Here is a 27,266-nt window from a genome sequence, read left to right as displayed (position 1 = left end):
TTCTGTGTAGATGAGGACCCCGAGGCTTCTTTTCTCATGGGGAGGATTTGAGAGCAAAAGAAAGCTTTGGAGAAGCAGGCCCCTGATTTCATCTGGGACAATGTTAATGATCAGAAATTGTACATAAAAGCACCTAGCAAGATGGCAACCATACGTAGGGGATTTAAAATACCTCTGTGGAAAAATTTCTTGGTGAGTCTATGGACACTCTATAGAGGAGGTGAGATGCAGATGACACCAGTGAGCTTTGGCACAATCTTCTCAACTGGAGCAGCAAAATGGTGCTTCAGAGTTTGCTTGTGAGTTAACTGTGGTAAATTTGCAGTTGGCCATGCTGGGCTCCTACATGGACCCTGAGGACAGATTCTCAAGAATGTGTGATGACAGTAAATTTATACTTCCCAGAACTCAAAAACTAATAACTCTTTCCAATATCATATAGTCTCATTTTCCTTGGATTCATTCTTTTATTAAACATGCATTTATTTACCAAGCACCCACTATGTCAAGGTACTGTGCTTGTCAGTAGAAGGGGACCAAGGCAACTATGCTTTGGACTCTGCATTGAAAGGAAAGACAAATAATACTGATAAATCATTACTTATTATACATTTTTATAAAGAACTTTATGTATGTTATCCTTTTTATCCCTCATGATAATAACAATAATAACTATAATACAAATTGGCTGACAACGCTCTCTCTGTTACAAGCACTGCTGGGAATTTTATTTACGTTAAATAATTTAATCTCCACAATAAAATTATGGGGTAGGCATCGCTTTTATAGAAATGAGAACAAGGCACAGAGGTGTTAATTATCTTAATAAAACTCATGGCCTCTGTAAGTGGCAGAGTCAGGATATAAACCCAGGCTCCAGAGTCCATGCTCTGAAGCACTGTGCATATGGCTACATAGTATCTCCCTTAGAAACGAGGAAACAAGCTCCATGACACTGATTCTGCTAAGACCACAGGTATGGGTAACAGCAGAGCTAAAATTTAAACCTCTGTCTGTCTTACCACAAAATTATACTCATGCCGTTACATTAAATTGGCCTCAATTTAGAATTTAAAACCATGTCTATAGAAATAGCTATGTATGAGAGAGTGAATGCCTAGTTTTTTAGAGGCCACAGGAATGCAGAGGAAAGGAATGGTCTTAAAGGGCCCATCTACTTCTTTAACTGTCCCGTGAGAGCCTATCATTCTGTGCATTAAAGTAAGTGATTTACCCGATGATTTGCTCTGCTTGATTTTATCAAAAGAGGTGAGAATAGGAACTTCACAGCGAGGCTTAAATGATAATTCAGGTTTTCTTGCTCATTCATCCATTATTCAACAAATTTCTATTGATTACCTACCATGTGCAAGCTATTTGACTACTTCCCGAATAAAGATTGGCCCCTCCTGCCACATTCATCCTCCCCCGGCTGGTCCCGACCCTGGAGTTATATTTCAGTCTCTGCAGAATGCTAGGCTCAAGAAAATTCAACCAGACACTATATTAGGTTGACATTCTTCAATCTGGAAATTTCTCCTCTATCTCCAGTAGCATTGTTTAAAACTTCTATTTCATTCTAAAGGCAACTCATCATGGATGATTTGAAACCTGAACATCCCAAATATTTGCTGTTTGAAATCCAAACTATGATTGAAATTGTTAGGTGGTTCACCAAAATGACAAGGGCCATCCGATTTACCAAATTTCTGAAGGAAGAGACAATAAATCTTGAATAAAAATCTTTTTCTTTGACAGCTGAATTAAATCCTCTTTATTAAGTCAATGGCTATTCCAATTATAGAAATCAATAGTGGCTTTTGAGATGTGGTTTAATGAAATATAGAAATCTATATTAACTTCTAAAATATCAAGGATGTAAACATAATATCTATATAAAGACAGTAGATTTTGTTGTTTCTTAATAAAAACAAAAGTACAAATAAAATAAAAACAACTCACTAGCAAATGTTTACTTATTCTTCTATAGGAAAAGATCTTTTATATGAAAGAATATCAGAAACGATTCAGTAGATGTTGCTGGGAATATCAAATTTATGGTCACAGTTCCTCAATTCATCTTCCATTTTTACTTAGGTAAAATTAGGTTAAATGTATATTAAGACTGGAATTAACATTAAAAAAAAAAAAAAAACCTGTGCCATAGTATGTCAAAAAAATTACTTTATCCTGCAATGGGCATGTCCTGCTCCCGTCCCAGGCAGCAGCTTTCCCCAGTCCCTGCCCATGTCTCAGTAGTTTGAGGAAACAACACAGTAAAATACCTGCCCAGAGCAATGAGCTCAGAACACTTTATTTGTAATAGTGGGAGTACAGGTGAGTGTTTGATCTACTTAAACGTGAGGCGTATTTAAAACTGCTAATTTAACCCAGGTATGCACAATAACAGTAGTTCCACCTACAGCCCTTCCTTCTTCTGCTAACAGATTTGATTCTTAGAATTAATATCAATAAAAATGAGGACTAGAGAGTGATATGGGGAGAATTCGGTTAATAAATCCTAGGAAAAGACTAATAAGAGTTGTATACGAGGGCATTTAAATTAAAAAAAAAACAAGGATCAGTAGTTAGCCCTACAAATACATACACGTGTACACATACACACGCAAAGTGTATACGTATATACACTTTATACAGCAAGGGACATCTTTAAGGTAAGGATCATGGCTTTGACTATTAATATCCACAAAATATTCACTGAGCATTTGCTGGGCATGAATAGGCACCAGGAACACAAAGATATAGCAGATCCTCTGAACAGTAAAACCCTTATCACAACTCTCAGTTCACGTGGTATTTCTCTGAGCCCCAAACTTAAATGATACTCAAAATATAGTGAGATGGTAAGATACTCTTGGGTGAGAGCAGATTTTTTCCTACGTCTAAACTGCATTTACCTCGGTTTGATCCTCAGCAACTCCAGGTACTTTACGGGAAAAGTGTCTGGTCTGTTGAATGAGCCCATCGGTAGGCTCTCCGTGTAAGCGTATACTTGGGTCTGTGTTTTGTTTCCTAAAATAAAATTCCTGCAGTGACAATGTGTTAGTAAATGGCACTTTTTATGTTATTATTGTTATTGCTATATTTTGTATTAATCTAGTAACTTCTCTATTAGGAACCCCAAACGATCTCTAAGCATCTTATAACAATAAGACCTAACATTTATTGAGCGTTTACCATATGTCTGCCAAGCGTTTAAATCTAGTGACTTAATCATCACAAAACCCCTAAGAAGTGGGATCTACTGTTCTCTCCTTCCTTGAGGCTGCGCGTGGCAGAGCCAGGACTGATAGGGCGTGTTTCACTTCACAGACTTTGCTCCTCCGGCACTCTCCCTCTCTGGCAAGTCTCCGATGGTTGGCCAGTCCAGATGTTGCCAAAAATGTTGGTAATGAAAAGAAAATTGATAAAATTTTCAGATTCTTGACTGATGATTATTAAATCAGAGAATTACCTATTTCATAGATAAGTACATTAAAACCATCAAGGACAAAGGAATGAGTAGTCTTCATAGATAGTAATCTCGGAGATATTAAAATGCTTTTCCCTGAAATCACCTTGCAGTGTTTCATTGCTCTGAATAAATATATTCTACCTTATAACTAAGCTAAATTACCAAAATGGCCATTTTCCAAGTAAATCAAATTATTAGAAAATACCCACACACACATAAATAAATACTAAAATTTGAGTGCTCATCTTCTTTAAAACTGGTCAAGTTACGTTTTACTTCTCAGCAAATATATATATATATTTGTATATGTATTTGTATGTAGTGTATATATAATGTATAAATATTTTATTTTGTCCTGAACAGAGAGTTCAAATTGCTCTTCAACCTCTAAGGGCTCCTTGCAGGCATCTCCAGAAAGTGTGGGAGGCTGAGTGACTGGACTGCAAGGTCTCCTCCCCTTCTTCAGCCTGAGCTGGTCCACATTCCAATTTTGTGTGTTGGGATTACTCATGGCATTTTCCTTGGAGGAGTTCTGCTGTAATTAAGAAAAACGAAAAAGCCTGAAACCCATTATTCTAGAACTTCTTATAATATCCAGTAGATGGCAGACTTTACTACAAGAAAATAGTTTGGCATACTGTATAAATTGGTCTGAGAATATCAGTTACACTTCACACCCAGTGAAGTTTTTACCCTGTGTCTAATGCTCATATGAAAGCTGGAAACAAAATTCTCTTCCTATAAGGTTTTTGTGTGTATGTCCATTTAAGTCTTGTTCTTTAGGTATTATCATTATGAGAATTATTTTGTTGTTCACTGAACGTACACACAGTGTACATGGTATAATGTAATAGTGTATATGATAGATTGTTTTTCAACTTAGGTGCACAAAACTGAAATAATCATAACTCTTACTTCATGACACTGCCATCATTGGTCTGTGCATATTCTGCTTTTATTTCCTTAGTTGGCTATTTAATTAGTTGTTTTTAATAAGGCAGTAAATTGCAGTTCCTTTTTATATTTGAAAAATATTATTTTCTTTTTGATAGGCTTTTTGATAGTCTTTGCTTGTTTAGTAGCTGAAGCATCAGTTAACAATGCCTAGGTCACAGACCGCATTTCTAAGAGGGCCTGTTAGCATCTCACCTAGGGACACACCCATAAACCCAGACAGCAAATGGTGCCAATAACAACATCACCCCCAGAGAAGACCAAGTAAAAGGATGTGCTTGGTGGATCATCTTGTCCAGTACCAGCACTGAAAACATAATTCGAAGTGCACACGTAAGCAAAGCGATGGGTGTGTGTGCATGTGTGTGTGTGTGACTATATTATAAATCTACCTATTTTGCTTTGAAGGATATTTTTTATTACATTTATTCAGTAATACTTTAAAAGTTACTGAGAGTTATAAGGAAACAATAGTACAGTTCTTACCACCCCCATGCCTGCTTCTCATTCCCAGCCTGCACTCCCCAGAGGCAACTACTTGAAACTCTTCCTGCTCTTCCTTATATATTTTTAAATAATAGGCTAGGCTTTACTTTTCACTTTTAGCTACTGACATAATCTCTTGGAATTCTACTATGATAAAAGTGGATTGAACCTTCCTGCAGGTCTCAAACACACACACACACACACACACACACACACACACACACACACACACAGAGTCACTCCCCCAGCTCTACTTGATATCATTACATTATTACCATTATTGTTATTATAAAGAATTCTCTTCAGTTACATGGTATATTATGACTTCATTTCCTTTCTTGTACAACATTCAATTTTCCTAGAATTAATACTGGTAAGAGGTTTTTTTCAATTGTTTTGTTTAATTTTCTAACATGTGGTACTCTGTGCATTTTTCTTCCTGGAATTCTTCCTGGAGCTCCACTTTTTCTGCTCTCAGGGCTGGTTAATCTCTAAGCCAGCAGCACACCTGCCATCTGGGAGCGATTTTCAGTAACATTTTTTGCTCCTTTCCTTTGTTAGATCCCTTGTACCCTAGATTCCATTCTCTTTCTTGGCTTACACCCTCATTTCCATGGCCCATATATCTTCAAGAAGCTCCCTGAAAAGTGAAAATTTGAATCCCTGAAAATGTTTCTCTTATCCCTTCGAATGTGATTGATAGTTTAGCTGGGCGTAGAATTCTAATTTAGAAGTTATTTCCTTTCAAGATTTTTAAGGCATTGTCCTAATGTCCTCTAGTTTCCAGTGTTTCTGTTGATCAATCAAATGCTATTCCGATTTCTGATACTTTGTGAATGAACTGTTTCCTGTCCCACCTCAGGGAAATGATGTGCCTTGCTGTGGATTTATTTTTTATTCATTTTCTAGGGCACGTCATAGAAACTTTAAATCTGTAAACGTACTTGTTTTTAATGATAGGAACATTCTTTATGTTCTGTCATAACTTTAAGTTTCTTCCCCCTTCTCTCCTTGTCCCCCTCACCTCCTCCCCATTTTCTTTGGTGTCTCATTCGAAAGTCCTCCTTGACTGATCTTCTAGTTCCCTGTTTTTTCTACCTCCTATTTCCAATCTCTTGGTAATTCTTTTGTGGGGGTGAGGTGGGGGAGATTTTTCTCAGCATTAACTTTCAATCACTCAACTGAATTTTTAAATTTCTGCTACTTGTATTTTTAATCTCAAAGATCTCTTGTTTTCTAGAAGTTTATCTTTATAACCCTTCTACTCATTTCATTGCTGCTATATCTTTTCTTGACTCTTTAAAAATAATAATTCTCAAACTTACATAAGTTTTGGTCCTCTCCCTACACTGTCTTTGCCTCTTCCAAGTTACTTTTTTTTTTTTAAATGTGTGTTTTGGTCTTTGTGTTTGATCTTAGTTAGAGGTTTTCCTCAAATGTCTGGAAATCTCATACAATCTGTTCATATATAATAAGGAAGTACTATTGTTTCTTAAGTTGATTAGTGAATACAAAAATGTTCATTTATCATTATTTTTTAGAGTATAATTTAAAGTATAATTAAAGGATAACTATGCCCTATATGCTTATGTACATTTCATATATAGCTCTTATTAAAGAGCTATTTGAAACCTCTTTCTTTATGTTCTAGGATCTGCCAGCTTATTAGGATTTATTCTAGAGTGATCAGGCTGGGTCATTTCAATGGATGACATCCCATATCAGTATCTGAAAGTATTTTCACTCAGGCTGGCCAAGAGAAATAACTCTGTTTCCTGCTTGGAGTATAAACCTGGTTTCTAGCATTTTTAGAAATGAATTGGAAATGAGCTTGCGGAGTGCCTCACAATTCTGTATAGACATCCACTTAATTCCGTCTTCAGCCCGGACCCAGCCACTCCTGCATCACCAGTGTCTCTGAATCTGCCTTCATGGGAGAAACGGACTTGCAGTTTCCTAGTGTGAGAGAGAGAATATGAGCATCTAACTGCTTTCAATGAGTTTTCCAAACAACCTTCCTTTTTTCAGCCCCACTTCCACGATCATTTCAGAAGTACCTGGAACGCCTAATTCCTGAAACTGTCTGGGGTTCTGTGGCATAAACTGGCCTGGTTCTGGGATTCTCCCACTGCTGGCATGGTGTCTGCTCTTTCTGGCTTCCTAAGACTAGTACTACTCGCCCACTTCCAGTGTGTATGTGTATGTGTATTTATGGCTGTCTACCTCCTCAACCTCTGTCCTGGCTCTTGTAAGTTTATGATGACTTATTTCTTTCTGTATTATTTTAGGATTTGGGGGGAGGTCTGATTTATTGAGGTATAATTTACATACAATAAAATTCACCACTTTTAAGTGGCAAATGCATACGATCAGTGACTGCCAGCACAATCACCATACAGAATGTTTCCATGAAAATTCCTTTATGCCCCTTTGCATTAAGTCCCTTCAACCACTTCCATTCCCTGGTGACCACTGAACTGCTTGCAGTGTTATAATTGTGCCTTCTCTGGAATGTCATAAAAATGGAATAATACAGCAGGTCTGGCTTTTTCATTTAGCATAATACTTCAGAGATTCCTTCATGTTATTCTGTGGATCCGTAATTTGTTTCTTTATATTCCTCTGTAGTAGTCCAACATATGATATATTAAAATTTATTTACCAGTTGATGAACATTTGGGTTTTTTCCAGTGTTGGACATTATGAATAAGGTTGTTAAGAATTTTGCAAGCAATTTTTTGTATGGGCATTATGTTTTCATTTCTCTTGGGGGAAATACCTAGGTGTAGGATTGCTGGGTTACACGGTAAATGTATGTTTAAATTTATAAGACACTTCAAAACTCTTTTCCAAAGTGGCTACACCATTTTGAATTTCCCCCAGCAATGTATGTAACTGATACAGCAATAATAATAATGATAAAAGTAGTCTTTTAAGGTATGATGTATTATTAAGGACAAAAAATGATATTTTATGAATATACTGGGGTCAAACCAGCAAGATGATGTAACCATTCGGAATTTCTATGAACATAAGAACATTGCTTCAGAATATAAAAGTGAAAATTGTCAGAACTAAAAAGAGAAATAGAAAATTTATAATCACTATGGGAGATTATAATGCATCAATCTCAACAGAGAGAAAAAGTAGAAAAAAATGAGTACTGCTATAGAAGCTCTAAATAACACAATTAACAAACCTGATCTAATTGATTCTTATAGATTTTCCATGGGGCAAAGAAGAACTCACAATGGAAATTAGAAAACATTTTGAATATAATGAAAAGAAATTTTAAGAAACACAGTAAAGCTGCATTTTTAGAGAAAATAATTTTAGTCTTAACTTAATAAATTAGAAAAAATCTGAAAAAGTAAACAGCAAGTTAAATCCAAAGAAAGAAAAACTAAGAAAATAAGGCAAAAGCGGAAATGTATAGGGCAGAAAAGATAGTATAAACAAACTCTACAAAGTCGAAGTCCATTATTTGAAAGACTAATACAATTATTAATACATAGACAAGAAAGATCCGTTATAATAAAGAGGGCATGAAGGAGAGTTCCATTTTCTCCACATTCCCAGCACTTGGTATTGTCAATCTTTGTTATTTAGCCGTTCAAATGGGTGTGTAGTCATACTGTTTTAAATTTCTGTTTCCCCAATGATGTTGAGCATTTTTCATTGTGCTTATTTGCCATTCCTTTAGGTCTTTCATGGGGTTTGGAAGGCAGCAGAAGTAACAGTTATGTGAATATCACCATGGTTAAGTAGGAAACTCTATTCAAATTATCCTAACTTCTAAAATAATGCAGTAAAAAGAAATGGACTTTGGAATCAGACATACGAGAGGTTCAAATCCCACCTCTCTATGACACTGTGCAAATGACTTATTCCTTATAAAACTTAAAATGTTTTATGTTTTATCTGTAAAATGTTTTACACAAATGTTGTTAGAAATTCATTCTTTAAATTGCACTGTAAGGGCCTTGGATATAAATGCTAATTTCTTTGCTGTGTGTTTTTCCACACAAATGCTTCAATTCATGGCTTAAATGAAGATACTTGATTTTTGAAGGAAGGAAAAAACCATCACCATTACCACTAACAAACTGAAGCAAAACAGAACAAAATCAAAAACATAATTTCATAATAGGCCCTTGACAGTGGGAGTTAAGAGAGCAGACTTGTAATATTTGATTGTCTTTTTTTCAGTTTGGACACAAGAACTTTAAGTACTCCCAAATGTTTGAACTATTAAATATCTCTTCATTTTTCCTCCCTATTCTCTGCCCTACACCCTCATACTTTTCATACTATTGGCAGAGAATGCCAGTACCTCTCATGTGTTTTTTCTTTCTTCTGAAAATAATACGCTTCCTTCACTTGCATTCATTTAAAAAGACATCTCAAGTACCTTTTCTTCAGTGAGGTACATTTGCCCTGGGCCCTGTGGTCGCACAGCACTCTTCCTTCCATGTTTCTGTGGTGACATTTCTCCCCTTTCTTCCAATAAGTATGTACTGAGCACCTACAATGTGACAGGTAATGTTATAGACCCAGGAAATACCAGAGACAAGGTCTTCCCCTTTCCTCCATGGAGCTAAGATTGTAATGAGGAAAACAGAAAACATACATACACACAAAGAAATAAGAACATTTCATATGTATTAGAAAGCAAAACAATAAAGGTTTAGAAAAGTTCAGAGAAAGCTTTTCTCAGGAAGTGACATTGTAGCTAAGACACGAACAACCAGAAGCCAGCCATACATTTGAAGATGTGATTGGAAAACCAGCACCTGAAAAAAAAAAAAAAAAAAAAAAACTATAGTAAAAGGATGAAAGGATGATTAATTGAGTTTTTCCATAGGGACTAGAAAAGGTTTGCTCTCAGATCAACCCTCCTGATAACATATAAGCATATGTTAATCTTCTGTGCTCAGGCACTGGAGGAAAACTGTCGGCTGCCAGAAAGACTCCACTCCACGGAAGATAATTGTGAAAATCTTCTCACTCTTGTGTGATGAACCAGTCAATCATTATCTTCTCCATCTTCTCATCACCCAGTTGGTGGCCAGACCACATTAAAAAGAACAACTTCTCTAAACTCAAATGGATTAAAGACCTAAATGTAAGGCCAGACACTATAAAACTCTTAGAGGAAAACATAGGCAGAACACTCTATGACATAAATCACAGCAAGATCCTTTTTGACCCACCTCCTAGAGAAATGGAAAAAAAAAACAAAAATAAACAAATGGGACCTAATGAAACTTAAAAGCTTTTGCACAGCAAAGGAAAACATAAACAAGATGAAAAGACAACCCTCAGAATGGGAGAAAATATTTGCAAAGGAAGCAACTGACAAAGGATTAATCTCCAAAATTTACAAGCAGCTCATGCAGCTCAATATCAAAAAAACAAACAACCCAATCCAAAATGGGCAGAAGACCTAAATAGACATTTCTCCAAAGATATACAGATTGCCAACAAACACATGAAAGAATGCTCAACATCATTAATCATTAGAGAAATGCAAATCAAAACTGCAATGAGGTGTCACCTCACAGCACTCAGAATGGCCATCATCAAAAAATCTAGAAACAATAAATGCTGGAAAGGGTGTGCAGAAAAGGGAACCCTCTTGCACTGTTGGTGGGAATGTAAACTGATACAGCCACTATGGAGAACAGTATGGAGGTTGCTTATAAAACTACAAATAGAACTACCATACGACCCAGCAATCCCACTACTGGGAACATACCCTGAGAAAACCATAATTCAAAAAGAGTCATGTACTACAATGTTCATTGCCGCACTATTTACAATAGCCAGGACATGGAAGCAACCTAAGTGTCCATCAACAGGTGAATGGATAAAGAAGATGTGGCACATATATACAATGGAATATTACTCAACCATAAAAAGAAACGAACTTGAGTTATTTGTAATGAGGTGGATGGACTTAGAGTCTGTCATACAGAGTGAAGTAAGTCAGAAAGAGAAAAACAAGTACTGTATGCTAATGCATATATATGGAATCCAAAAAAAAAAAAAAATGGTTCTGAAGAACCTAGGGGCAGGACAGGAATAAAGATGCAGATGTAGAGAATGGACTTGAGGAGACGGGGAGGGGGAAGGGTAAGCTGGGATGAAGTGAGAGAGTGGCATGGACATATATACACTACCAAACGTAAAATAGATAGCTAGTGGGAAGCAGCCACGTAGCACAGGGAGATCAGCTCTGTGCTTTGTGTCCACCTAGAGGGGTGGGATAGGGAGGGTGGGAGGGAGACGCAAGAGGGAGGAGATATGGGGACATATGTATATGTATAGCTGATTCACTTTGTTATACAGCAGAATCTAACACAAAATTGTAAAGCAATTATGCTCCAATAAAGATGTTAAAAAATAAAAAAAGAAAGACAGCAATGCTCCTACCCGTGGGCAAAGTCATGGTGGCTTACGGTACAGATAGCACCAGCCCTGTGCACTGCATGCAAGGGATCCAGCAACTGGCTCTCTTCCTTTGGAGAGTGTTGTTTCATGAAATGCAAGATTAGAGAATGATTAATGAAGAATTAACATTAATAATATTACCAATTATAAAAACTAACAATTGTAAAATCTTTGCTATGAGATAGGTATAAAGTCAAACATTTTGCATGGATTATACCATGTCATCAGCAGAAAATAAAATAAAAAACAAAAGCAAACAAACAAACAAAAAAACTAAAAATAGAACTACCATACGACCCCACAATCACACTACTGGGAATATACCCTGAGAAAACCATAATTCAAAAAGAGTCATGTACCACAGTGTTCATTGCAGCTCTATTTACAATAGCCAGGACATGGAAGCAACCTAAGTGTCCATCAACAGATGAATGGATAAAGAAGATGTGGCACATATATACAATGGAATATTACTCAGCCGTTAAAAGAAACGAACTTGAGTTATTTGTAGTGAGGTGGATGGACTTAAGAGTCTGTCATACAGAGTGAAGTCAGAAAGAGAAAAACAAGTACCGTATGCTAACGCATATATATGGAATCTAAAAAAAAAAAATGGTTCTGAAGAACCTAGGGGCAGGACAGGAATAAAGATGCAGATGTAGAGAATGGACTTGAGGAGACGGGGAGGGGAAAGGGTAAGCTGGGACGAAGTGAGAGAGTGCATGGACATATATACACTACCAAATGTAAAACCGATAGCTAGTGGGAAGCAGCCGCATAGCACAGGGAGATCAGCTCTGTGCTTTGTGACCACCTGGAGGGGTGGGTTAGGGAGGGTGGGAGGGAGGGGATATGGGGACATATGTGTACGTATAGCTGATTCACTTTGTTATGCAGCAGAATCTAACACAAAATTGTAAAGTAATTATACTCCAATAAAGATGTTAAAAAAAAAAAACTTCTCTTTCTGCAGGAAGAGAGGGAAGAAATTTATCATTATACATATTTACCAAAGTTTACATGCTATTTTCTTCTGACAGTAGTTGATTTATGTCTCATAAGAGCAAACTATTCATTTTGTAATTTTTAAAAGTATAAGCCTGTACGCTTACCCACTATTACATTAGTGAGTAATATTGTGAGACAGGAAGTAAAAATAAGAGAATGATGTATTAGATAAATCCACATGCAAAAGACAGTGTTTTGTGAGCTGATGCAATTGAGTTGCCAAATCATAAAGATTCTCTGTGATCATAATGTGTGTAGATTCAGGGAAACTTTGTACACATGCATATAGCCAGTGAATTTGGAAAAGAATCATAGAATTTTTGCTTTCTTGCAGGTTATCATTCCAATTAGAATTTTAAAAATGTATCCCTAGAACAGAGAAGCTTTCAGAAAATTGAAAGTCCATAAACTTTACAACATCTGCTTCCTTGCGGTGGGACTTAATCTGTCATCTGTTAAGATGTACACAATATTGTGTTGCTGTGAGGATTATAAATAATATCTGTGAAACACCTGACATGCTTGGTACAGAGAGTAGACCTTCCACAAATAGTTGGTATTTTCTTTTATTTTTATATTTTCACTTTTCTATGCTTTTCTTTTTAGAGCATAAATGGTGATTGTGATAAACAGTCATAAGCCAAAGTATAGTATTTATTCAAATATTAGTTTCAGTTCGTATATTCAGAGACAATTTTGTATCTCATCTCCCAGTATACCCCCAAAATTCTCCATGAGAGAATGTGAATTTCAAAATTTGGGATTTATGGGACAATTTAACTATTCACCCCATTGCTCAACAGCACTTATACCTGAGAAAGGAAAATGCAGGAGAAGCAAAGAATCTGAAACCAGCCATTTTTGTTTCTTATTAGAAGTATATGAAAAAAAAAAGACAAATCATCATTAGTGACAAAAGTCATTATTAGACAAATTTGACAAATTCATCACCAGAATGCAGTCAATTTTGTATTTCATTGAGTTTCTTTGAGATGCATGAAGAGCAGAAAGAAGGAACTTCTTTAATTTATTGTCCACCATTTATTTGTAAGCTTCATCCTGATGTTTTTTATTTCCTTGTAGATTCCTTGTGCAATAAAAATGACACCAAGTGCCTCTCAGATTCTTGCCAAAACAATTCTACATGCAAGAATTTTTCAAAAGACGGCAGTTGCCATTGTTCAGGCACAGCCATTAATTTGGACAAAGACTGTGACCATGAGGAAGACGCTTGCTTCTCCAGTCCCTGTCCAGGAAATGCCACTTGTGTGAGCATCCCAGGAGAGAGGAGGTTTCTGTGCAGATGTCCTCCTGGGTACAGTGGGACCACCTGTGACACGGCCATTGCTCCCTGTGGCACCAACTCCTGCCAACATGGAGGCTTTTGCCATCAGGACCCTGTGCACCCTGTGTGCATCTGCCCTGCTGGATATGCCGGAAGATTCTGTGAGCTGGAGCACGATGAGTGTGCGTCCAGCCCCTGCCACAACGGTGCTGTGTGCCAGGACGGAATCAATGGCTACTCCTGCTTCTGTGTCCCAGGCTATCAAGGCAGGCACTGCGACTTGGAAGTGGACGAGTGTGTGTCAGACCCCTGCAAGAACGAGGCCACGTGCCTCAACGAGATAGGACGGTACACTTGCATCTGTCCCCACGATTACTCCGGTAAGTGTGATTCCACTCAAATCCCAGATGATGTAATTAGCATTCCCTTTAATGTGACAGAAGCAGAAGTGGCCTATTATGTCCCATCCAACTGCTTATGAAAATGGCCTTGACAGGAACTCATCAACAGATAGAAAGCTTCCTAAACTACTAAAAATCCACTGAGCTTAAGCATTTGTGTACTGTCACTGTCGTCGTTTTAAATGGAGTCCTACATTGTTTAAAACATAGATTTAGCCTAGAATTAGTGGGCTCTGCAGGACCTAGCCTTCCGGGTCAGGGCAATACAGGCTCCCCGGCAGGGCAGATGCCCTTCGTCCTAGCTAACCTAACATGTGCCCTCTCCTGCCACCGCAGCCTGGTGGGGGCAGGCCACAGGATGGACATGGGTAGATGGGTTTCTAGTGTTGGAGTGTGATAAACACATCAAGGATAGCAAGGCTGACAGAGCATGGCAGATGAGATAAGTCACGAGTTTACTCCTAAAGAAGTCGCTTCTTGTTGAATCTCTTGGAAATAGCAAGTAATAGTGCCTCATACCTATTCACAAAGTTTTTGCTGATGTTGATTTAGTAATAGAGTAACAAGCAGCTCATTCATTACAAGGCTACGTGCTGTTCATCATCCTCGCGCTCAGTCTCCATTCCTCCCCCCTCCCGCCATTCTCCTGAGTCAGCTGCCCATTTAGGTCAGTTTTTCATGCCAACCATCTTCCTTACACCGTTTTACTCTGTGGATTTTCCATCTACTGTAAGGGGTCTTTGCTTTCTCACGTTCGTTCTAACTTCTGCTCACCACTTTCCCGGGCTTCCTAACTACTAGCTCTGTGACATCATTCTCCTGTTATGCCTCTTTTTCCCTTAGTTTGTGCCACTTTTGTAGCCTCCTGGGGTATTTGGCTTCCAACTTGCCTTTTCCCAACCCTTTGACACTTACTTCTTGGTCTTGTCATTCTTTTTCCAAGTATGCTAAGCAATATAATTATTTAACAAATATTCCCCTTCAAAATTTGTACCAGAACCCTCCAGGATCATTTTGCTAATATTACAGATTCTAGAAATGTCTATTTTACAAAGTAGACATATCCCTAGTGGCTCTGATATAAAATTTGCTCCCTCTCCCTTGACTTTCACCTACAGCTAACCCTCAAATTCTGTTGTTTTGACATCCAGGAGGTCTCCCAAATTGAGCTCATCCACTCTGTTGCCAGTGCCTTGCCTCATGCCGTCAGATCTCTTGTGTGAAGCACAGTACATTCTCCAGACCCTTATCTTCCCCAACTGGTTCTGAACAATGCCTCCAAAATAATCCTTCTAAAATAGACCTGGCTGTGCTGTTCCCTTCTGAAGGGCCTTGAGAGCTCCCCACTACAAAGAGACCAATTTTAATGTCTCACTAAAAACCCTCCATAATTTGTCCCTTACTTATGGGTCATATCTCCACCCACCATTCCACCAAAGCATTCTATTTCCTCAAGGCATCTTCACTCTTTATTCTAGTGGCTTCCATCCTTCTGGAAGGCCCTTCCTCGATTCACAATATCTACTCTGTGAAGTTCTTCTTTACTTTAAATCCTCAGTTCACCACCCAGCTCAAGAAGTATTTCTGACTTACTAGTAGCTATGTAGTAATTATGATTATTTATTACTTCCATAGTAGTTTGCACCTCTATTAAAGAACTCCCTGTATTCTGTCCTCTTCTTCAGATATGTGTTTTTGTCTCCTCCCACTAAAGTGTTAGTTTTGAAAGAAGTCATGTCTTATATTTGTTCTTTAATTCATCAATACTTTGGGGGTATTTATTATATTAAGTTAGTGAATTAAAAAGAGTAGTACTCAGCACAGTGAATAATGGTGGCTTAATAAACTGTTAGTGAATTGTTCTAATTAGTTCTTCCTTAACTTTCTGGGCACCCTTCCTAGTAATGAAACTGATGTATAATAAATAGATATTAAACTAGATTTTACTTTCTCTTTATGCATACTTCATGATGGTAGAATGCTTGTGTCAAGTGGAAAATTATTTTGTTGAGTGCCTTTGAATTACCAATACTATGCTAAAAGTTATGGGGTATACTAAAGGAGCTTATAAAACAGTACTTCTACATGAAAAAACCCCTTGTTCATATGCCATACTATCATGTCCATTCTCTTAATTGAGTTATAGCAATTGATTTCAATTATTAAGTTTTAATTTTTTTTTTATTGAGGTGCTGTTGATTTGTAACATTATGTTTCATACAAACAGCATTATATTTCTACTTTTGTATACACTACAGTGTGCTCACCACCAAAATCAATTTTATTAATTTTTGAATAAAAATGAGAAGTAAATTTTTGTAGGGCTGGTTTGGGATTGCTTCTGTTTATAAAGGTCACATTTAAAAACCACTATAGTTTACTAAGATAATATCTTCGGTTTCCTGCTCCTAATACAATATCCTGAATGGTGACTAAAAGGAATCGATGTGAGATCACATGTTTCAGCCATTTTAACTACAGTTTTCTGAAACAGTCTTATAATTGCAGAAACACAGCTTGAAAAATTATGTTTTACAGTCTGCGTGTTTTTACATTTACATTTTAATTTAATTGGATTGTAATGACTCTTTTAAGTGGTTTAAATTTAGGCATAAAAGATGTCAAAGGTGTGTCCCAAATGTGAAATGTAGTAAAACTCCATCATAAGGCATTTCACTGTGCAATAAATTAATGTATCCTGTGGCTGCATCATATCCCTGCTGGGCCTAATAAGAATCAATGCCTTTTCCTCACTAAAACACGCAAAGTCCACAATGAGGACACTTCCCTTGCCCAAACCCTGATATAAAAGTGTTGTTCCCTATTTAAATATGTTCTCCTTTTGTTTTCCAAGAAATCAGCTACATTTTAATATTTCAGCTTTTCAAGGGACGTATATACAACTTACCCACAAACAGCATTTCAGTGAACGACTCAGAAGGCATTAAGAACAAGGTCTATTATTAGCTGGGTAGGCTTGTTCGGAGAGAAATGTGTGGTTTAGGCTTGATCACCAGTCTCCTCCCACAGTGAGGTAGCCTGCGTCTGGGATCTCCTCCGTGGTTCTCAGGCCTGACTGCACAGGAGCAACTCCCCACGGAGCTCTGAGCCAGAGGTGCTCGTTTCTGCCTCCCGAGAACCACATTTAGCTGACGGTTCTAATGCACAGCCAGGCTGGAAGCCAGAAATTAAGTTTATGTGAACCTAATTGGAAAATTTTCTTGCACAGCCCCAACCTTTAGACCCTCAAGGAAGCTTGTTTTTTTGGCGCTGCCCTGTGGTTGCCAGTGTTCATGGCAACTCAGGCCAATTAAAGAGAAACCCAAAGAAGGTCTATAGAATCAGGGAAAAAGCTGGAGCTGAAAAGGACAGAAGAAAGCTCTCGGCCCTCAACACCGGTTCGCGGAGGCTCCGGCTCGCCCCGGCCCTCCAGGCGCATCCCGGAAACTATATCGCAGGCCCGAGCTGTCGCGGGCCATGTCCAAATTTAGAGTGATCATAAAGAACCCGGCTTACAGGAAAAAGCCCGCGTTCCTCTGAGCAGCACAGCCAGAAAACGCAATAAATTTCCAAAGACAGGGAGGCAGGAGAGGAGAGAGTGGTAGCACTTGGAGAGAGGGTTCACCCTAAGGGGCTTCTCCGCTCTGCGCCCTCCTGCCGGGGGATTCACGAGCTATACAGCAGCGGGCTCCGGCTCCAGAGGCGCTCAAGGTGCTGGCGGGAATCTGCGCTGCATAAGCAAAAACTCCGTTTCAGCTGAAAGCGAACAGCGGCCAACTTTTTTTTAATGAAAAGAATATTAGCTTTGAGTATGTGACTGCTTTTAGTTCAAGGGCTTGCAATGGATCATTCTGTAATTGAAGTCTTCGTTAGAATTAGCCCGATTGACTAATGAACATTTTTCACGTTAAAATGTCTGCAGCATGAGAAAAATAGAGCTACAGGAGGGCAGGAGGAAGGCCAGTTGGATGCACGGTGAAGCAAAACAGTGTAGGAAAAGATCTTAGTTCCTCAACTGTAAAACAGATCTTTGGTATAAAAATAATCTTTAGGGGGCTTCCCTGGTGGCGCAGTGGTTGAGAGTCCGCCTGCCGATGCAAGGGACATGGGTTCGTGCCCCGGTCTGGGAAGATCCCACATGCCGCGGAGCGGCTGGGCCCGTGAGCTGTGGCCGCTGAGGCTGTGCGTCCGGAGCCTGTGCTCCGCAACGGGAGAGGCCACAGCAGTGAGAGGCCCGCGTACCGCAAAAAAAAAAAAAAAAAAAAAACTTTTGGGAAATAAGAAAAAACACTATATTAAATGTACTTATCGACTGTAAGATCCATCTCTATTTCAGAAACAAAAATATGTGAAGAAATTCACTTTATATTCAAGAAAATGTCTTAGTATACGGAGACAAGTTAGCACATGGAGACTAGTTAGAAAGCCATTGCAAGACCAGGTGTAAGACGTTAGGACCAGGCCTGGAAGAGGGGTATAGGCGTGTAAGGGAAGAGCAGGTGTACCATCCCTAGGAAGAAGACTCGCTGACATTTATCAAAGCCGGAATATTTCCAAACTTATTTTACCAACAAAAAACTTGAAACCCCTAATACGAAAATGAGAATGCATTAAAAGTTCAATTGCCATTTCCAGCTTAATGAATTTATAATCTCTACCAGTGGTTCTCAAACTTTAGCATGCAACAGACTCACTATTAAAGTACAGTTTCCGATTCAATAGATCTGAGGTGGGGTCCAAGAACTGCATTTATAGCAAGTTCCCAGGCGGTGCTGATGCTGCTAGTTTGGGCACCACACTTTGAGAACCACCGATGTAGACAATTATATGGATTCTCATGCGGCATCCTTGATTCTTATTTCACAAACTTTATGAGACGAGGAAAAAGAGTCAACACATAGTAGTTATATTTTAATATATTTTATTTTATATACTTATATATTTATTTTATATATACAGTGTATACATATGTATATATACTATTTATTACTGGAAACAGTTCCAGATAAATGATATGGGTAAAAATAAATGTTTGTTGAGTTCATTCAGTCATTAATTTAGTGAACAAGCACATATGTATATATTGAGTCCCTGCAATGTGTCAGGCATTGTTTTGTTTCTGTAAATATAATAAGAAAAGTGATGAAAAAGTCCCCTTACATTCAAGAAGGAAGAGATAGACATGTATAAAATAAGTAATAGGTAGATAAAAATATGTAGTAGGGTAGGTGGCGATAAACTCAGTGGAAAAATGTAAAACAAAAAAAGAGGGAATTAGGGATTAAGCTTTAGGTAGAATGACCAGGGAAGGCCTCACTGAGAAGTTGACAGGAGAATAAAGTTCTAGAGAGGTGAGAAAGGGAGTCGGGCAAATGCCTTGTGGAATAGCACCCCTGGAAGAGGAACAGCATGTGCAAAGGCCCTGAGGCAGAGTCCATGGAATGTTGGAGAAGCAGCAATGAGATTTATGTGATTGGAGTGAAGTGGACAAGGAGGAGACATAATAGGATCAGATTACTGAGACTTATAGGTCACGGTAATGACTTTGGCTCTTCCTCTATGTGAGATGGGAAGTTGTTGGAGAGTTTTTTTTTTTTTTTTTAATGTTTGTTGAAGTATAGTTGATTTACAATGTTGTGTTAGGTTCAGGTGTACAAGAAAGTGAATTGGTTTCTTTTCCATTATAGATTATTATAAGATATTGAATATAGTTCCCTGTGCTATACAATAGGTCCTTGTTGTTTATCTATTTTATACATAGTAGTGAGTATCTGTTAATCCCAAACTTGTTGAAGAGTTTTGAGCAGAAGACTGAAATGGTTTGACTCGCATTTTATTTATTTATTTAATTTATTTTTGGCTGCGTTGGGTCTTAGTTGCAGCACGTAGGATCTTCGTTGAGGCATGTGGGATCTTTCGTTGTGGTGCACGGGCTTCTCTCTAGGTGTGGTGCATGGGATTCTCTCTAGTTCTGGCACGTAGGCTCCAGGGCGTGTGGGCTCTGTAGTTGTGGTGCACGGGTTCCAGAGTGCGTGGGCCCTGTAGCTTGCGGCTCACGAGCTCTAGTTGAGGCACACAGGCTCAGCAGTTGTGGCACGTGGGCTTAGTTGCCCCATAGCATATGGTATCTTAGTTCCCCAAGATCCTAGTTCCCCGACCAGGGATCGAACCCCCATCCTCTGCATTGTAAGGCGGCGTCTTTACCACTGGACCACCAGGGAAGTCCCTTGACTTGCATTTTAACAAAATGTCTTTGCTTATTATGTTGAGGATATGCTGAAGGGAGAGGTTAAGGTAGAATTAGGGTGCCCAATGGAGAGTAATACAATAATCCAAGTAAATGGACTATTATTTGAGAGGAAAGAGTGAAAGAGAAGTATCACAATAGCACCTTTTTTCCTTTAAAATTTAGGACAGAAATGAACACTGAAGGATCACGGATCACACAAACGAAATGAGAGCACACCTTCCCCGGCCTGCTCTCTTCTGCCCTCTGGCGGGATGTCCAGATTATTCAGCACAGGTCTATCCTTCACAATATTTCTAGCAACCATGCAGGCTTCCTTAGAAGTTCAGATCAACCATATCGTCATGCAGCGTCTTTCACATCCACACCTGAGACTTACCCTACTTCTCTGCATCTTTTTACTCATTTAAAATTTCCTATCAGAGCTTTTTTTTTTTTTTTGATAATTCTTCATGTTCTTCTCTGAGTAGTCCTCATCCATTCTGATTGTAAGAGGTAGCGAACTCTGACACTGCAATTACAGTGGCATTTATTAAAGGCATATTTTGAATTTCAGTCAGTGTGGAGATTAGAACCTATTCTTGATGTTCCATCATGCCTAAATCTATTTTTGATCAACTAAAGCACTTTGAAGCATCTATGATGAATCAAGTGGGTAATTTAATGGTCATGAAAATAATCTGGGAAAAATAAAAGTATTATATATTATAAAATATAAGCTTATTTCATGAGAAATAATATTATTATCGTTACTATTGAAAGTTTTTTTTACTGAAAGTATAATCCTGATTATAAAATTAAGACATAAAACTTGATGAACTTACATCAATTTACCGGGAATAATTTTTAATAAATAGTCCATATTTATATAAACATACTCAATATATGACACCAGTTTAAATAACACTTAAATATTGATTCTATGAGCACCTACCTAGATATCTCAAATTTTACTCACCATGTAATATACCCATAACAATTATCTTTCAGACCTCAAAGGAAAATAATGTATAACAGCCTAAAGAGAAATTCTGAATTTCACAGGCTGTATCTTTATTTTATCAAAGGAAAATGGTTGTTTTTCTATATGCTCTTAATTATTAAATTGACCAACTTTTGGTGGTGTCATGTAAAGGCAATTAAACACTGTTCAGGCCTTTGCTCAGGACTAGAGCCATTTGAAGTAGTTTTTATGATGAAATGTAGTTTCTGGCTTTTGACAGATGTGTGTTGAATGAGTGCACAAAATAACAAATGCTGTTTGCTCAGCAAATATTTATCACAGCCTTGCAAGGCACTGGACACTGTGCCGGACCGTGGAAATATAAAGATGACTAAGGCAAAATTTATTCAGGGAGGAGGAGTGTAAACAAAAATTACAGTCTCTCTCTGAACAGAGTGCAGAGGAAGCACACAGGAAGATGCCGCCCAGGGTCAGGAAACGCTCCAGAGAGAAAGCGGACCATAGCAGAACAGGGATGCACCACTTCCAGGATGTAGAGCTGAGACTTCTGTCCTCTGGCTACATTTATTATTATTTTTGAATGAATAACAATGAGCTGAATGCAAGGGGGAAGGACTGCAGAGATGTTTTAGAAAGGGGTGATGTCTCTCCGGTCGTGTTTGCTCTGATGATTGGCTTGTGGTTTAGGCAGTAGTTACGGATGACGTGCTCCATCCTAAACTCTGTATCTCTCTGACTCCTCCTCTTAGTGCCTTCCCAGCTATGAGCCGGGTGCACGGGCTGAGTGAGGAGGAGATATGGTCATACATGATACTAGCCTGTAATATGAGGAATTAGCAGGAGACAGGGATTCCAGGCCCAGCTTTGATGTTCTCTAGTGGTTTGGTATTGATAAATAACAAGAGTTCTGAGCTTCTGTTTCCTCATTTTAACATATAGGCATAATAATATCACCTAACCTCAGGGTCCTGGTGAGAATGACATGACTTAATGAAAATTTTTTCATAAACTATTTAAGTCTGTGCATATGCTGGTTGTCACTATTTTAACATCTTCAATATTGCTACTAATACCATTGCTGTTTATATTTCTCTAATAATTAGTGATGTTGAGCATCTTTTCATGTGCCTCTTGGCCATCTGTATGTCTTCTTTGAAGAAATGTCTATTTAGGTCCTCTGCCCATTTTTTGATTGGGTTGTTTGTATTTTTGATAATTCAGCTGCTTGAGCTGTTTGTATATTTTGGAGATTAATCCCTTGTCAGTTGTTTCATTTGCAAATATTTTCTCCCATTCTGAGGGTTGTCTTTTCATCTTATTTATGTTTTCCTTTGCTGTGCAAAAGCATTTAAGTTTAATTAGGTCCCATTTCTTTATTTTTGTTTTTATTTTCATTCCTTTAGGGGTTGTGTCAAAAAAGATCTTGCTGCGATTTATGTCATAGAGTGTTCTGCCTATGTTTTCCTCTAAGTGTTTCAGAGTGTCTGGCCTTACATTTAGGTCTTTAATCCATTTTGAGTTTATTTTTGTGTATGGTGTTAGGGAGCATTCTAATTTCATTCTTTTGCATGTAGCTGTCCAGTTTTCCCAGCACCATGTATTGAAGAGACTGTCTTTCCTCCATTGTGTATTCTTGCCTCCCTTGTCATAGATTAGGTGACCATAGCTTCATGGGTTTCTCTCTGGGCTTTCTATCCTGTTCCATTGACCTATATTTCTGTTTTTGTGCCAATACCATACTGTCTTGATTACTGTAGCTTTGTAGTTTAGTCTGAAGTCAGGGAGCTCGATTCCTCCAGTTCTGTTTTTCTTTCTCAAGATTGCTTTGGCTATTTGGGGTCTTTTGTGTTCCCATACAAATTGTAAAATTTTTTGTTCTAATTCTGTGAAAAATGCCAATGGTAATTTGACAGGGATTGCATTGAATCTGTACATTGCTTTGGGTAGTATAGTCATTTTGACAATGTTGATTCTTCCAATCCAAGAACATGGTATATCTCTCCATCTGTTTGTGTCGTCTTTGATTTCTTTCATCAGTATCTTATAGTTTTCTGAGTACAGGTCTTTTGCCTCCCTAGGTAGGTTTATTCCCAGGTATTTTATTCTTTTTGTTGCAGTGGTAAATAGGAGTGTTTCTTTAATTTCTCTTTCTGATCTTTTGTTGTTAGTGTATAGGAATGCAAGAGATTTCTGTGCATTAATTTTGTATCTTGCAACTTTACCAAATTCATTGATTAGCTCTAGAACTTTCCTGGTGTTATCTTTAGGATTTTCTATGTATAGTATTGTATGTGCAAACAGTGACAGTTTTACTTCTCCTTTTCCAATTTGGATTCCTTGTATTTCCTTTTCTTCTCTGGTTGCCGTGGCTAGGACTTCCAAAACTATGTTGAATAATAGTGGCGAGAGTGGACATCATTGTCTTGTTCCTGATCTTAGAGGAAATGCTTTCAGGTTTTCACCATTGAGAACGATGTTTGCTGTGGGTTTGCCATATACAGCCTTAATTATGTTGGGGCAGTTTCCCTGTATGCCCAATTTCTGGAGAGATTTTATCATAAATGGGTGTTGAACTTTGTCAAAAGCTTTTGCTGCATCTACTGAGATGATCATTTGGTTTTTATTCTTCAGTTTCTTAACATGGTGTATCATATTGATTGATTTTCATATATTGAAGAATCCTTGCATCCCTGGGATAAATCCCACTTGATCATGGTGTATGATCCTTTTAATGTGTTGTCGGATTCTGTTTGCTCGTATTTTGTTGAGGATTTTTACGTGTATGTTCATCAGTTATACTGGCCTGTAATTTTCTCATATTGTGGTATCTTTGTCTGGTTTTGGTGTAAGGGTGATGGTGGCCTCATAGAATGAGCTTGGGTGTGTTCCTCTCTCTGTATATTTTTGGAAGAGTTTAAGAAGGATAGGTATTAGCTCTTCTTTAAATGTTTGATAGAATTCACCTGTGAAGCCATCTGGTTGTGGACTTTTGCTTACTGGAAGATTTTTAATCACAGTTTCAATTTCAGTGCTTGTGATTTGTCTGTTCATATTTTCTATTTCTTCCTGGTTCAGTCTTGGAAGGTTGTGCCTTTCTAAGAATTTGTCCATTTCTTCCAGGTTTTCCATTTTATTGGCATATAGTTGCTTGTAGTAGTCTCTTATGATCCTTTGTTTTTGTGTGTTGTCAGTTGTAACTTTTCCTTTTTCATTTCTAACTTTATTGATTTGAGTCCTCTCCCTTTTTTTCTTGATGAGTCTGGCTAAAGGTTTATCAATTTTGTTTATCTTCTCAAAGTAACAGCTTTTCGTTTCATTAATCTTTGCTATCGTTTTCTTCATTTCTATTTCATTTATTTCTGCTCTGATCTTTATGATTTCTTTCCTTCTACTAACTTTAGGTTGTGTTTGTTCTTCTTTCTGTAGTTGCTTTAGGTGTAAGGTTAGGTTGTTTATTTGAGATGTTTCTTCTTTCTTGACGTAGGATTGTATTGCTATAAACTTCCCTCTTAGAACTGCTTTTGCCACATCCCATAGGTTTTGGGTCATTGTGTTTTCACCGTCATTTGTTTTTAGGTATTTTTTGATTTCTTCAGTGATCCACTGGTTATTTAGTAGCATATTGTTTGGCCTCCATGTGTTTGTGTTTTTTACAGTTTTTTTCCTGTAATTGATTTCTAATCTCATAGTGTTGTGGTCAGAAAAGGTGCTTGATATGATTTCAGTTTTCTTAAATTTACTGAGGCTTGATTTGTGATCCAAGATATGATCTATCCTGGAGAATATTCCATGTGCACTTGAAAAGAAAGTGTATTCTGCTGCTTTCAGATGGAATGTCCTATAAATATCAATGAAGTCTATCTGTTCTAATGTGTCATTTGAGGCTTGTGTTTCCTTATTAATTTTCTGTCTGGATGATCCGTCCATTGGTGTAAGTGGAATGTTAAAGTCCCCCACTATTATCGTTGTTTACACCATGTTGACCAATAATTTTTACAGGTATCATTTTCTTATACCTGAACTGCTTTCTTTTTGAATATATTAGACTCATAGGAATGGGTTAACTGAGGTCATAACCTCTGCACTCTGCTTATGCGTTAAAACTGGAATATTCTGATATGTCTAGGCAAGAATTTAATTTCTGAAACTGCCATATCATAAAATAAAGGATTTAAGAAATTGTTAATATTATAACTTTTCAAATACTCAGGAATAACAATTATCCTAATGAAGAGAAACATAAGAAAGATGTTTATGATGAAAAGATTGTAATTACCGAAGGGTGAAATGTATAATATTGGCATATTTAACATAAAATGTGAACTTCATAATTTTCCTATAATCTTCCCATGAAACTTAAAAAATTAAGCAAGCTATAAGCCACTCAGAAAAGTAGTGTGTTTTTCAAACATAGCATCTTGGAGACCCTGAAATGGGTTACTCCAATTTAAACTTGGTATAGATTTTCTCACTTTTACACATTAAAAATGTATATCTACACACATATGAAATATGGGCAGTAGATTAAGGAAGTCATGCCTATTGACTTAGGAAAGTAAGATTTTAAAATCAAGTAACATCTTTGTACATGTTATGACATTTCAGATGGGATGAAGTTTGGAGGTATAGCACAGAGACGGGTTGAGAGAAAAATGGCTGGAGAAGAGGAATGAAGGGCAAGCTGGTTAGAGTAGGGGAGGCGGAAGAGCATTTCCACAGTAGACCAGTGCTCTAGGAAGGGTCACAGACAAGGCAGAACAGGAAGGCACTGCTGCTCTCCGCCTGCCCTTAGGGCTGACGAGAAAAGAGCCGTTCTTTCCTCTCCTGGAACGAGGTCTAGCCTCCATGAATATTCTGGAAAGATGGGGATGAAATAGAGTCAAGAACATTCTTAAACTTTCACGAATGATAAGAGGAGGAGGGAATAGGGCAAAATATGAAAGGGGTTAACAAAATGAGCAAAAAGCATGCTTAATATTAAAGAGGTTATTCCAGTTATGACTCTTGCTAAAAGCATACCTTGCAGAAACAAAGGAGATTTAGATAGCTATAATAACAATGATATAATTAGTTAAATAAATAAAATAGTACCTATTGCCCAAGAGTATCTCTTGTGGTTAAGGGTAGCCAATGGCCTGGAAGAGTTCAAGGGTCATGAAGACACAAGGCATCTGCCTAATTCCAAGCCTAACCTACCCAAAGGAGCTTATTCCACCTGGTGGCAGATGTGATGGGCCCTCCTAAGCCCCCCAGAGATGTGCGGGTCAGGCAGCAGGCATCCTCTGTGAGAGACCCTGGAGGCCTGGGAGCCAGCTCTGCGTGTGCTCCACACATTGCTCTCTGGAACAGGGGGAATCCGGGCCAGAACCCGGCTCAGGAGAGGCCAGTTCCGTATCTTGTGCTCCTGGGGGAAACCAGACATCTGCCAATTACAAGCCCTAATCCACCTAATGATGCCCGTTCCCCCCGAAGGCACAGCTGGCAGGAACTCACTGCCTTGCCTTGGCCAGCCAGGTGGTCTGCCTGGGGACCCTCCACTTAGGGCACCTGGGAGCCCTAGTTTTTGGGTAGGGAGAGGCTGGGTCCCTGGAGTAGATTCTGGTGGGAATAATAAAGTATTAATAATACTTTAATACATATTATAATATGTAATAAATATTATTAGAAATAATAAAAGAATACATCTATTTTCATATCTTATCAGGGTTAAATTCATCATTGATAATTACATTGACTTCATATACACTAAGAAAGAAAAATTCTGCAACTAAAATATAGCACAACACCAAGGCACTGTTGATTGTAAAGTCCATGGTGGTTTCTAGGAGTTAAAAATATGAGGGTGGGGCTTCCCTGGTGGCGCAGTGGTTGAGAGTCCGCCTGCCGATGCAGGGGACACAGGTTCGTGCCCGGTCCAGGAAGATCCCACATGCTGCAGAGCGGCTGGGCCCGTGAGCCATGGCCGCTGAGCCTGCGCATCCGAGCCTGTGCTC

The 27,266-nt window shown here is 38.2% G+C and overlaps 1 protein-coding gene across 1 annotated transcript in view; it reads left to right on the top strand.

Moving 5' to 3' along the window:
- The window catches only part of CRB1 (crumbs cell polarity complex component 1), a 268,288-nt gene that overhangs the window by 109,018 nt on the left and 132,004 nt on the right, over positions 1 to 27,266 (top strand). Inside the window, exon 3 of the mRNA XM_027122138.1 lies at positions 13,460 to 14,041. Coding sequence (XP_026977939.1) covers positions 13,460 to 14,041 — 582 coding nt within the window. The remainder of the gene's footprint in view (positions 1 to 13,459; positions 14,042 to 27,266) is intronic.

The sequence above is a fragment of the Aethalodelphis obliquidens genome, unplaced genomic scaffold (assembly GCF_003676395.1).
Source record: "Aethalodelphis obliquidens isolate GAN/ISIS:26980383/991018 unplaced genomic scaffold, ASM367639v1 scaffold24, whole genome shotgun sequence".
NCBI classification, from domain to species: domain Eukaryota; kingdom Metazoa; phylum Chordata; class Mammalia; order Artiodactyla; family Delphinidae; genus Aethalodelphis; species Aethalodelphis obliquidens.
Note: the sequence above shows the minus strand (reverse complement) of the source record. Positions and strands in the feature narration are given on the sequence as shown.